The sequence below is a fragment of the Phyllostomus discolor genome, chromosome 2 (genome assembly GCF_004126475.2).
Source record: "Phyllostomus discolor isolate MPI-MPIP mPhyDis1 chromosome 2, mPhyDis1.pri.v3, whole genome shotgun sequence".
NCBI classification, from domain to species: Eukaryota; Metazoa; Chordata; class Mammalia; order Chiroptera; family Phyllostomidae; genus Phyllostomus; species Phyllostomus discolor.
In genome coordinates, this window is record NC_040904.2 from 5,410,527 (window position 1) to 5,423,899 (window position 13,373).

A 13,373-nucleotide genomic window follows, 5' to 3' on the forward strand; every position below is an offset into this window, starting at 1 on the left:
TGTGAGCAGAATTCCCAAGATTTCTATTTCCTGATGGACACGCCCTACAGAATCTTTCCTGCTGGGTCATGAGTGAAACCGTGAACATGAGGAATCCTCACTCCTGTGATTAGGTGATTGTCTGCAGTTAGAATACATTTTCAGTTGTAATTAAGGCCCTAATAAGTTGACTTTGAATTCATTTGAAAAAAGAGAGATTATCCTGAGTGGGCCTGGTTTAATCAGGAGAACCCCGATAAGAAGTCAGAGTCGCAGTGAGAGGGTGACTCCCGCTGGCCTCGAAGGGCCCACTGACTGGCTGGGCAGAGGGCCCGGTGGCAGGGACCCCAGGTGGCCTCTGTGAGCTGGCAGAGGCCCCGGCTGACAGCCAGGAAGGAAATGAGACCTCAGTCCTGCAATCACAAGGAACCGACTTCTGCCAGCATCCAGCGAGTTAGGACAGGGTCCCTGCTTCAGATGAGACCACAGTCCCGGTGAATCCCTGGGTGTCAGCCTGGTGAGACCCTGGGCGGGGGACACAGTGACATGGTGCCCAGACTCCTGACCCACAGACGCTGTGAGAAAGCCTGTGTGTGCTGTGCGTGGTCATCTGCCACTCAGCAGTAGATAACTACTCATTCATATGGGACCAGTTAACAGTCGGGAGGAGAGCGGCCCAGAGGAAGCACAACCCGGATGACACATCCGGGATAACCTGGTTTGACCTCGTGGGCGGGTTCCACGCAGCCACAGACACGAGCTTTGTGGGGCTGAGATTTCCCACTGAACGCTCCACAACTGGACACGGACCGTCTCTCCTTCCACGGCAGTGCTTGTCAAACTCCGCCAGGCACCAGAAGCTCCTGAAGGCTGTCGGAGCCGATGGCCGGGCTGGGACTGGCAGCTGAGTCCCTGCCTGGGGTCTGGGGCGGGGTCCGAGCACACACAGGCCTAACCAGCCCCCAGGCGAGGCTGATGCCACTGGTCTGGGGACCACATTCTGAGAACCGCTGCTCTGCGATCGAGAAGGAAGGGGGTCTCAGCTTCCTGTGACACTTGATGTCTGTATCCAGCCTTACCCTCATTTGACATGAAAACATTGTTAAGAAGTTTTTAAAGCAAGACAAAGAGAAGGAACAGCACCTGGCAGGCCTGTGCATAGTCTCGTCAGGCATCTGAGAACGTCTGTTGGATGGAGTGATGAGAAACTGGTCAGCCAGGTCTTTGAGCTACCTTGTTCTGTGTCCACGGTTAAAGGACCATCTGGGGGCCTGTGGGGCATCTGTGCTCTCTCTCTGTTTCCCATCACATTCCCAGCTCCGGAGCCTCAGCTGTCTGTCCTGCACCTGCCCCCTGAACGCGTCCCTCCAGGCCCCCGTTCCCAGGGGGCAGTGTGGGGAGGTGCTTCGGGGAAGCAGGGAGCTCTCTAACTGCGTCCGTCCTGACCCACGGCCTCACCCTGGACCCCGTGATGTGGCCGGGGCATCAGGCTGGGAGCCAGAATGGACCGGTGGCTGAGCCTTGAGAATAGACAAGGTTCCACGAAGTGCCCCGAAGACAACTTGAGACGAGGAGAGGGGACACGTGTCCTGCTGGCAGGAGTGAGCTGTGTGGGGTCTGTACACACACACACGGGGCGGGCAGCGGCTCGGAAGGAGCAGAGAGAGAAAAAGGTTCTGTTGCGGGACGAGGAGCGTGAACCGGAGAGCGCTCTGAAGTTAGATTAAGGCAGGAGCAGAGGGCCGCCTGTCGTCTGCGACTCCGTGTAAGACTGATGCATTTGGGAGGACTCGGCATTATCATCTCCAGAGTTACCGTGCGTGTCGGAGAGCTTGCCGATCATCTGGAGGGGGTGGGGGTGTCGGGGGGACCTAACTGGAAACATCTGGCGCGGCCGAACGCGGTCGTCACGTCTTGTTTCCATTATTCCCCTCGTGGCACAACCTGGGGAGAGTGGAACTGAGTGACGAGCCGAGTGCATTTGTGTTTCTGCGTGGCACGGAGGCGTGCCTCAACTTCGCATCCCCGAATAAAAATGACTGATCTTTTCCATTCGAGCAGCGTGGCTCGCCCCAGCTGCCCGCTTTGATGCTCTTATTTATCTATCTTTCCCCCAAGACACAGGAGCACATTGGGGGCCTTTCCCCAGCTGCTGGGAAATGATTGATGGGAGGGCTCCTCTGGCCCAAGTAACGCAGTGTCTGAAGCTTTGGGCGCTGGACGGCGCCGCCGCGAAAGGCCACTGACACAGAGCCATCATGCCGGGGTCTGGCAGCTTCCCCGAATCACAGCAAGAGGATGACACAGTGCAAAACAAGCCCCTCACTGGCTGTGAAATGGGCCCACTCAGAAACTGCCCCGGGCTGGTGGGGTTTGCTCTGTCTCGCTGGGGTTTGTGTTCTCTCTGCCTCTCAGACTGCCGTCGCCTTGGCCGAGGTTGGCGGCATGGGTGACGCGCACGAGGGAAAAGGCGTCGAGAGAAAAGTGACTTGAGAACAGAGAGACACCCAGCGTCTGGTAACATGTCAGCCCCGGGGCTGGCGACTCCCATGCCGCGGCAGCCAGAGGAGCCTGGGGCGGGGCGAGATCCTCGGAGAGAGGAGGCAAGTGGAACATTTTGAGGCTGCCGCTGGGTTCTTTAAGGGGAGGAGTCACGGCTATCATGACGCTTTATTTATCGACGGTCATACAGTTTGCACGGAGAGCTATGGCCTGTTCATTCCGCAGATGTTTTGTGATCACAGGAGCAAGGGTGCTCAGCATCCCAGGGCTAATCCCGAATGTCTCCATGACAACCTCGGCGTTAGAGGCCTCTTCTCATTCCAGGCATAAAAAGGAGGCCTCAGTGGGAGATGTTTGGTCCCTCTGCTCCAGAAGGGACTAGGAATAAAAGACAGGGGACAAGGGCGACCCTAGAGAGGCCAGTGATGCTGTCTGGGTGCCAGACCCCCTATCTGCTTGCTTCTCGCTTCCAGGAGCTCCGGGACCTAATAACATCGTAACAAAACCCACCACTTCCATCACAGGGCTCTCTTACGCAACTTCAGTCGCAGGAAAAAAAAGTGCAAATGCAGACTCCTGTGTCAATCGGATTTGCCGTGCTAGGCCAAGCTTATTTTATTACATACATTCTGCATCCTAAGAACTAATAACTTCATATTGTAAACATTAAGCATACAGAGTTAAATTTCAAGGCCACATTATAGCGTCGATTGTCTCTCTTGTCATGTATCTTTGGCTGGCCGAGATCAACTCGTAGTGTATAAATGCATAAGTTATATAATTATTATATAAAAAGGAGGGAAAAAAACACGTTGACTTGTATACTTCACTCTGACAAACGCACAGCGTTCGCGACTCAAAAGGAGCATTGGAGCCCGCCTCCCCCCATTGGGTGCCCCGGGGGGGTGGGGGGTGTCGGGTGCCCAGGGGGGGATGTCGGCGCACGGGGGCCGAGATGGCTTCTCTCACCTGACCCCGTGGAGAACGCGGCCCCCACGGGAGCCTGCTGTCCTGAATGATCATTGTAAATAGCAGTCAATTCCAGTTACAATTTTCTTTTGACAAACAAACAAAAACAAAAAAAAAAGAGATGCACGTTTCTGTGTCTGAATTCCACCACTTCGCCTCCCTCCCTCCACTGCGCCCTCCCTGCGACACCGGGTTTGGTGCCACCCAACCCCGAGTCCCCGAGTCACCGCCTCCACAGTCCCCGCACGGCCCCAAGTCCAGCCCGCACGGCTGGGGGAGCTCCTGCCCCTGGCCCGCCGCCTCCTGCTCAGCTGCCTCCTCCGCTGCCTCCTCTTCCTCTTGCACGTCCTCCAGCCCTCTGCCTCCGGCCACATGCCCTCCCTGCACGTCCTCCGTCCGTCCGTCCGCCCGCCGCTCGGCCCCTCGCCCCTGCAACACTGGAAAGGGGTTGGAGACCCCTGGGTCGTCTTCACAGTTTGGGAGAGCTGCCCGCCCTCCACCGCGTGGGATGAACCCGATTTCACCAGAAACAGCAAACGCCGATGAGTTCCGTATCGACGTCTGTCGCACAGCCTCTCTCTCTCTCTCTCTTTTTTTTCTTTTCTTCCCTTTTCTTCTTTTGATATGTTTCTATTTTTAAATACAGGTAGTTTTCCTTTAAATGGCGTTGTGAACGGTAGGCTGGGTCAAGACGGTGCTATCTGTATTGCTTCGGTTCAGCCCCGGTCGGCACCGTGAGCCGGACCCCGGACTCCACTCTAACGTGTGTTCACCCCCCAGCACCGCTCCCTTCCGCGCTCTGTCCTGGGACGTCGTGCGCCTACGTACAATGTCCTTTACCAGGTCGGGCCACAGATCGTCGGTCCATACGCGTGTCGTAGCTAGCATCCCCTCTACTCCTGTAGTAATACTTTGGCAGTCCCCTCCCGCTCAGAGTCCCTGGGTCTCGTCCACGGTGGCTTCCTTCCCCAGCTCCGCCAAGCCCCCCCGGTCCCCTCGAGGCCCGTGTCGACTCCTCTCCTCCAACCGGGTTTGTGGCTTTTGCTGGTGACCACGTCGTGGTGTCGGGAAGGGCCTCGCCCGGGTCTTTAGTAGTAAGTGCCCAGGTGGGAAGGCATGTGGCCGGCCGGAAGCCTCGTGTTCGGGTACAGGCCCCCCGTGGGCGAATTCCAGTAGGGGTTCGGGGCGGCGAAGAAGCTGGACGACGTCACGGGCAGGGCCGGAGGGTGGGGCGCCACGAAGTTCATCTTCTGCGGGTGGGCGTGGTAGGAGCCCATGTACGGCAGGTCCGAGGGGTACTTGTACAGGGCCGACTCCGGCGGGTGGGGCTGGAGGGCCTGGGCGATCCCGTGGAAGTCGAACTTGTAGGCGTAGCGCTTCCCGTGCACTTTGGTCATGATGTTCTTGTCGTAGTAGTAGCGGAGGGCGCGGCTGAGCTTGTCGTAGTTCATGTTGGGCTTGCTCTTGCGCTCCCCCCAGCGCCGGGCCACCTCGTCGGGGTCCGTCATCTTGAACTCCCCGTTGGTGCCCTCCCAGGTGATGCAGTTGGAGTTGGAGCTGTCGGACAGGAGCTCCAGGAGAAACTGCCACAGCTGGATCTGTCCGCTCCCTAAAGAGGACGGGCGGGAAACACAAGACCAGTGAGGACAGGTTCCACAGAAAGGCGTTCCTTCTTCGGTCACGGAGGTGGGCGCTGCAGGCACGCCCAGGCCCCTTGCCCAGGCCTGGGACCCTGTCCCTCAAGTGCAGGGGCCTCCCTTGTTCTCCAGGTCACTGCCCGTGGCTGGCCAGGGCCTGCCACCCCCACCCCAGCAGCCCATGGCCGGAGGCACACACAAGGGGTACTAGGGACGGGGCCCCCTTGCCTCTGGGAGGGACCAAGTGTGTGACACTGCTCATGCTCCAGAGGGTCCCTGCGGTCAGACTGAAGCAGGGGCCCTGCTACAGCCCCAGCGTCCTCAGCTTTCCCTGCCCTGCCCTGCTTCCTCAGGCCCTCCTTCCCTTCATTGGTCATACGCACAATATCCTTACCCCACACTCTGCACCCAGGGGACCTGACCTAGGGTGATGGCCCTTGGTAAGTGACCCTCAGGCAGGTCGATGGACCCAAGTCCTTTAGCAGAAGCAGAGACCTCCCATGGGGCCAGGCCTAGTGGGTGCCAAACCATGTCTGCCTGCCCAAGAGGAACAGCCGGGTCAACATGTTTTGGGGGATGGGAGGGCCTATTTTTCCTCTTTTTGTGAAGCAGAATGTGTCGTTATGTCGGTGGCAATAATGACTTCACACCATTTACACCGGCCAGGTCAAGTGAAATAATAAAAGTCAGGTTTAGGAAATGAACTTCTAAAAAGTTTATGGAAAAGAAGAGAGAATGGAAGTAAACACCCGTTATTTCTAACATAACATTGTGCTGGCTGGCACTCGGAAAGCCATTCTGTGAAAACTTTCCCCGGCACAGAATCCGCCCACTCAGAGCGAGGAAGTGCAGAAAAAAGTTGGCTCTCGGTCAGACCAGATCGCCCGTTTCCGGTCTCCGGGCAAATGCACCCTGACGGAAACCCACGCGCCGGGCCCCCCGCGCGGCAACACCCACTGCGCTTGGAAGCGTCCCCGATGGGACGAGGACGCCAGCGGGGGGCCGTGGGTCCAGGGGACCTGGTTTGACTGCGTGGGCACCGCCAGGGAGTCCCTGGTCCCCCTGGGGGCACGCGGAGGCAGCTTCTACGTCCCGAAAGATTCAGAGACAGATCTGGACAAGTCCTTTAGCCACGGAGGCCCGGGACTTCAGGATGACGCGTGGCCCCCTGAAGCAGGGACGTGCGTGAATCCTGACGGTGATCCTGAGTCCCAAGGGAGAGGCAGGGGCGCTTTGAGAATGGGTAAGAAGCCGTTCCTGCCTCCTAAACTCCAGTGACAGCGCTGCCCCGGGCTCATGGCCAAAACGTGACCGCTGATTGTAGTGTCCGTAAGAATCAGTGGACGTGACCAGGTGATTCAAGCCGCTGGCACTGGCCGCCGCTCCGGGCACAGACGTGATGTAGGAACCGATCATACATGTGTGCTCACTCCGCCTGTGTCTAACTTTGGCCTGGAGTGTGTGTTGTCCGCCTCATAAACCCCCACGCCCACGCCGGCTCCGTGGACATGGATGTGAGTCCGTCCACACGGCAGCGTCGTGAGAAAGGTCAGCCCTTCCCGCCTGCGTTCTGGAAGGTTATCGTTTTCAGTCGAGCAGCAGCACATTTGAAAGGTATTAGCAGCTTGCAGTCCGTCCCAATGGGAGCCTCGGCTGCTCCGGGACGACGTGTTCGAACTGGTCTCAATCAGGCGTCCTCGCCCCCCACGTCGCATTAATATGCATCAACAGCACAAAGAGCGGGATGAGAATGGCATATGGTTTTACTATACGCATTGTAACCCAAGGATTAATATTTGAAAAAAAAGATTCCATCGATGACCTGGGAATAGGAGAAAACATGGATTTTTTTTTTTTTTTTGATTTATGGGTCTACCATCTGCTTCCCTATACACAGGGAATGGTCTGGAAATCAATATTCGCCGTCAGCCTCCTCCCACGAAGAGAGCAGTCCCACACATTTCGCATAAGCACACAGATGTCCCCCCACAGCCGGAATGCTTGGTGTCTGTGCGCGCTCTGGCGCTGCCCCTCGGGAGTCTGTCCTTCACGAACGTGGAAGACGGGGGGACCCGTGGGCTGAGGTGGCCCCCGCCCCCGCTGCTCCTAAAGCACCGGGACGACGTCGGGGACCCAGGTCCCCCCGCTGGAAACGCAAAGTTCACGGGGACGGAGGAGCGAGGTTTACTCCCTGCTTTACCCCAAACGAGCCTTTAAGACGTGGGGCCGGGCCCCTGGGCATTTCCAGGGCCGTCGGCAGTGAGAGGTCTGCAGACAAAACCCACCAGCTTCCCCACCTGAGACGCGACCGTCAGCAACGCGGCGATGGGTGTTCGTGAGAGGGGGCACCACGTCCAGGTCACGAGCCGTTCAATCGAACACGCATCGCAAAACCAAGGGCACTCGAAGTGCACGCCAGACTTCATCCCAGGGTGGGGATTCTCCAGGACGCGCCGTGGGTGCCGAGAAATCACAGTCAGTGGTGAATTAAAAACCACTCACGGCCGGCCTGAGGGGACATGGAGGAGCCGTCTATTCTAGTCTTTTACTGTCAAAACAGTAACGCATCCTGTGCAATACAAATGCACGTGAGAGTGCTGGACGGGGTTCCGACACAGGAATGCCTACGGTTTGGGGGGCCAAAGACTGGCTAGGGGCTCACTGGCCAAACCCGCCAGTGGCAGGAGAAGCTCTTGTAAGACCCGGCCCTCCACCCCCACCAGCACCCCACCCACCTGCACCTCGTGCATCAAACACCTGTCGCACCTGTCTTCCCCCTCTCCCGTGACAACATCCTCCTGAACCCCGGGGAGGAGCAGGCACTTGAGTCCTGCTTTTGTCCAGGGCAGGACTGGGCGGCGGGGTGATGACCATGCGGGCGGCCCACCCACAGGAGAGGGAGCCCGGCGGGATGACCGCACCGGGCTCAGGAGAGGACGGAAGGCGACTCTTGCGGTTTTCAGAAGCAAGCGGCCTCCTCACGTGATGGAAAGAAGAGAAACTCGGTGGGAGGGAGGTACAGACGGAGCACAAAGAGGCGGGACGTCTGAGCAGAGCAGAGAGCGAGGCAGCAGCTGTGGGCACGCGGGACTGTCCCTGAGCAGGACACTGCGGGGACAGCTGACGGAGAAGCCCAGCAGGCGCCGGGTGGTGGCCGTGTGGGGCCACTTTCTACCACGGCTGGGGCACCACGGAAGAACCCTGGGAGCATGGAGGCGGCGGGCACGGCCCAGGGAAGGCACGGCCCAGGGAAGGCGCGGCCCAGGCCCGGCGGGGCTCAGCAAGGACTTCTTGGAGGGGCCACGGTGGTGTCGGCACTGCCCGGCCGAATCCCGGCTCTGCCGCACGGGGACCTCGGGCAGCTCACCCAGCTCTCTGCGCCTCGGTGGCGTCATCTGCAAAACCGGGTGACCATCACAGGACTATCTCCCAGGGTCACTGTGAGGAGGAACTCGGCAGGCAAACGTCCTCATCAGGATGGCTTCGGGCTGAAAACCCCCGTTTAAAGACAGACGCGCCCCTTGCCTGGAGCCTGGAGACGCCCACGTGAAGCCTGCAGCGCGCCAGGCTCTGTTCTGGACACTCTCTGTGAGTGTGTGTGTGGCAGACCCCTCGAGGGTCACGTGACCAGAGCCCAGAGAGGCGGGGGCGGGGGAGGGGGCAGTGCAAGGCTGGCTCAGGGCAGCAAGCATTGGAAGCCTGCCCCAGGCTGTGGCCCCGAATCACGGCACAGACTTGCCCGCGGGCCTGGCTTCAGGCTGTCCCCTCCCTGGGCCTGGGGCTTGTGAGTGTCCAGTGGTGGACCGGACTCCCCCACCTCCTAACAGACGTGGGAGCACCCCTGAACCGGGTCTCTGGTTTTGCACGGAGCCGGAGGCAGGTTCCCGCCCACTGTGAGAAACCACCTGGCTGTCATCGAGGCCGCTGAGCCTAACAGGACAAAGCCCTCTGGTGGAAAGGTGGTCTCCGTCCACTCAAGGGGCCACCTGAAATGCTCGGCCGGCCAGAGGGGACCTGGAGGAGCTGTGTGACCCACGACACAGCAGCACAGGGACAGGCGCGCTCGGCAGGAGAGACACAGCCGAAGCGCACACCAAGCGCGTATCTGGGATGGAGACGCCGCTGTCACCTGCGCATTCCCGCCAGGTGACACCATCTCTCTACTGAAAGTGCCGAAAGAGTTTGTGCCGCGTGGAGAGCCCGGGCAGCCGTGCGAGTGAGGAAGGAGTTATCTGCAGGGAACAGAACGACAGACCCAAACAGGAAGCAGCGTGAACAGGAAGATGAAAGAGACGCCGTGGCGTCGGGGGGAAGGCCACAGGTGCACAACTGAGATGGTTTGAGTGCGGGGGGAGGGGGGGCCGGTTCACGACAAGCTGAGTGACAGACGCCCTTCCATTCAGATCGGAAGCTGGAGGCCACCACCATCCATCCCCAGACCCACTGAGGAAGGTTTCCAGGGTAGAAGGGCGGCCCCTTGGTCTGGACACAAGAGGCTGCTGACATACTAGGTGCCCAGCTAGGAGCACCTACTAGGCGCTTCTACTAGGGGACGGGCGGCAGTCTCCTCCTGGCTCTGCCCTGGCGGGGACCCCACCTACAGTGGGCACCCCAGCAGCTGGGCACGGCTTGCCTCCGTGAGAGCTGACGCTCCGCGGAGGGGCCAGCCTCTCTCTGTGGCCCCCCGCCCACCCTCCCCAGCCACACCTTGGAGCTGCGACAGCACGGGCGTGAACATCGACTTCCTTTAGCCAGCTTGTGTGAGCCGAGAAGCCGGGGGGTGGCCTTCTTTGGCACCCGAGACCCGCCCCTCCCCTTCACCCCTGACCTTGGACCCCGCCTGTGCACCTCAACAGCTGTCCAACCGTGCGGCAACCCTTCCCCTGCCTTCCCTTGCCCCCCATTCGCCAAGCCCTCCCCTCTCCCCCGGGCTTGCACAGGGCAGCTTAGGGGAGGCACAGAGGAACAGGCTTTGCAGGCAGAGAGGGCCAGTTCAAGGCTGGCCTCGCTTCTCATTGGCTGCGTGACCCGGGGAAAGTCGCCTGACTTCTCTGGGCCTTGAGACCCTCTTATGTAGGGTGCAGATGATGCCCTCCCAGGGCTGCGAGGAGATGGGGCCACAGTCATAGGCACTGGCTTGAGCACATGGAGGGTGGAGCTACTAGAAAGTTCTCTCACATGATCACAGGAACATTCATTCCCAGAGCGCTCTGGCTTCCGTCTCTTCCACCTCGTTCTGACCTCTCCCGGACGCTGCTGCCCAATCGGTCTTCCCGAAGCACGGCTGATCATAATCATCTCAAACTATGGCCACCCTTCTTACCCAAAGGGCTACGGAGGCCGTCGAGAACAGAGAGTAGACCCCAGGCAGGAGGAGGGACCAGGGACCCAGGAGGCGTGGCCCCCACGTGGATGCTCATGTTTGAGGAACGAGCCCGGCACCCCCCCGCCCCCCCGGCTTGGACGTTGTTGGAGCTACCCGCGCCCACTTCTGCATTAGAGTGTACGCTCTCCTCGGGGCCAGGAGGAGAAGACCTTGTTGCCCTCCCCCTTCTTTATTCCACAAGTAATCACTGCGCACCTGCTCTCGGCCCGGGGTCACGGAGAGCAGTAAACAGGACCGTCCCTTCTAACCGGTCAGCTGCTTAATGAGTCTCTGTGGAATGAGTTAACCTGGACTAAAGTAAAACGCCAACCAGGGCAGACTCTCCACGGTGGTGTTTCCTGTTCCCAAAGCGTCCGTCCCCTTGAGAGGGCGTCTGCCGGCCGCACCTGACTTCCCCATCTCCGGCCCCCTGCTGGCCCCGTGTTGAGGGGACACACACTCAGGCATGTGCATGCAGGACGCCCGAGACATCTCGGCGCTGGAACCTGCCGTGGAGGAGGCGCGGCCTGCGCGGTGACTCTCCGAGCACAGCTGGCCCCGCTCTGAACGCGAGCGACGGAACTACGTGGTCGGCACTCGAACGGGATGCCAGGGGACAGTCCTTGGCAAGGTTACCAACAGGTTACCAATGAGCCAACTGTGAGTCTGTGCTTCCTTCTAGCATCTAAGCCGAGAAACAGACCATTCCCGGAAGAGAACCCTCAACTGGAAAACGTGTGGTTGTGATTAGCGGTCTCCTTTCTTCAACTACAATGTAACTGCTGGTGTAACAGGCTGGCTTGTGCCCCTCCCCAAATCCACACGCTGGAGTCCTCCGCACCCACCCTACCCCCTCCACAGAACCTCAGACTGTGACCTTATTTGGACGCGAGGTCTTTGCAGAGGCGACTGAGTTAAAGTGAGGCCATCGGAGACCCGAATCCGACAGCCCCAGTGCTGTTAGGACAAGGTGACTTCAGACAGAGAGACACACAGGGAGGGGAGACAGGGAAAGGGACACAGCAGAAGGCGGCCGTCTGCAAGCCAAGGACCGAGGTCTGGGGAGGACCCTCCCTTCATGGCCCTCAGAAGGAGCCACCCACTAACACCTTGACTTTGGACTTCACACTCCACACTGTGACCTGAGACCCGTCTGCTGTGCGAGCCTCCCCCACCCACCTGTGTTGCTCTGTTCTTGCGACCCCAGGAAACCCTGTCGTTTGGAAAAGGTAAGGGCGCTCTTCGCTGAGCCCCAAATCTTAATGTATCACCTGACCCATTTTTCCCCACTTGGGCCAATGACCCAGTGCCAGCGAACCCCAAAATCTGCCCGCTGCCACCCAGGTACCCCTGCCGGAGGAAAGCCACCGGCAGCACCTCACCTGGATTCGCGAGGCGGCTGCTCGTTGGCCCCAGGATCTGGTACGGATCTGCGGCACAAAGAGAAGAGGTCAGGCCCCAGGGACACGGCCGTGACCCGGGGAGACGCACCTGCAGGCCCTGGGCGGCCCCTCCTGTGCTTCCAGGTGTCAGGGCTGAGAGTGGCCCCCCCGCCGGCATCACCGAGCCCCACTTCCTGTCTCAGGTGTCGGGTGGGATCTGGGAGGAGTTTCCCACTCAGGGCCTCCTCGTTCGTCAGAGCTGAGAGTTGGCCTGGGACTCCCAACGCCCAGCCCCCTGTGCCCTCCGCCCCGGGCCGTAAACAGGGCATGTGGGTGGTAAGTCCCTAGTCGGCCCCCACTGACAGTGTCAACCTCCCACTGAGGCTCCGCGTGGGGTGTCACGCCGCTGATGGCTCTGCAGCACCTGGCCTGTCAGGTGAAACTAAAAGAATCCGAGGGTCAGAGGGCGGCAGCAGCAGCAGCCCGTGTGCACGCGGGATGTGTCCTTCCACATGTACTCTGCGGGTGCTGGGCACGATTTATCAGAGTCTCCAGCCACCCTGGCTGCGTAGGCTGATCACGGGTCCCCGTTTCGTGTGCAGAGTAGTTGTAAAGGAGACAGAGGGACGTGTTTTGTTTGGAAAAGGACACATTTTAGAAGTGCGCTAGGAAGCCTGCTTCTCCTCCGAGGGCCCCTGACAGGTCCCCCCGAACCATACCCAGCTGAGGCCGCGGGTCCTCGGTCTTGGGCGCCGTGGACGGCGACAGCTGAGCAGCTGGAAGACACAAACGCAGGGCGGTTAGCTGTGAGTAGCTGTGAGCTGTGGCTGGCCGCTGGGCGTGGACACCGCCGCGTCATCCTCCCAGCCGCTGTCTTAGGGACGTGCTACGGGCTTCCCTCTATAGTAAGGAACACCTGGCCAAGTGTACCCTTAAATCACTTAACACATGTATTTGTACCCCACTAGAGAAACAGAATTTGAAATGGCTCACAAAACAGATGCAAATGGATCACAGTTTAAAATGAATAAAAGGGAAACAGTCAGGGAAATGAAATAAAGCAAGGGATACTTTAAGCGTGGCCAAGATTAGGAAATCACTCAGTGTCGAATCTGTGCCCACACGTGCCATGACTCACATGTGTGTGTGTGCGTCTGTGTCCATGTGCATGTATGTGTGTGTGCATGTGTGTGTTGAAATCTGGGTGGGCCAAAAAGTTTGTTTGTTTTTTTCCGTACGACGGCTCTAGCAGCGCACAGCTGTCTTTAACTTCATCTGAAACAATTCTGTCAGGCTGTATTGTGACAGCTGTCATACCAACATGCACTTAAAAAAAACATCAGAATTGGTGAATTTTTGTGCAGCCATTTTAATACGGACGATGGGAGAAAATACACACCATTTCTGGCATCTGAAATGCAAAAAAAAAAAAAAGACTTGGGCAGTGTATGGAGAAGGTGCTCTGTGACCGACAAACGTGTCAGAAGTGGTCGTGAAGTTTCGTGCCGGAGATCTCTTTCTGGACGGTGCTCCGCCGTC

General features: G+C 59.0%; 1 protein-coding gene across 5 annotated transcripts in view; it reads right to left on the bottom strand.

Moving 5' to 3' along the window:
• Positions 1–3,400: 3,400 nt before the first annotated feature.
• The window catches only part of ERG (ETS transcription factor ERG), a 223,214-nt gene continuing 213,241 nt past the window's right edge, over positions 3,401–13,373 (bottom strand). For 2 of the 5 annotated variants that reach the window (XM_036017436.1, XM_036017437.1), the window contains 3 exons: positions 12,554–12,610; positions 11,835–11,882; positions 4,265–5,059 (listed from right to left, as the gene is read on the bottom strand). In XM_036017436.1, coding sequence (XP_035873329.1) covers positions 4,539–5,059; positions 11,835–11,882; positions 12,554–12,610 — 626 coding nt within the window. In that variant the 3' untranslated portion in view covers positions 4,265–4,538. Of the gene's footprint in view, positions 5,060–11,834; positions 11,883–12,553; positions 12,611–13,373 lie in introns of all 5 variants that reach the window. The other 3 variants (XM_028504517.2, XM_036017439.1, XM_036017438.1) reach the window with 3 other exon arrangements.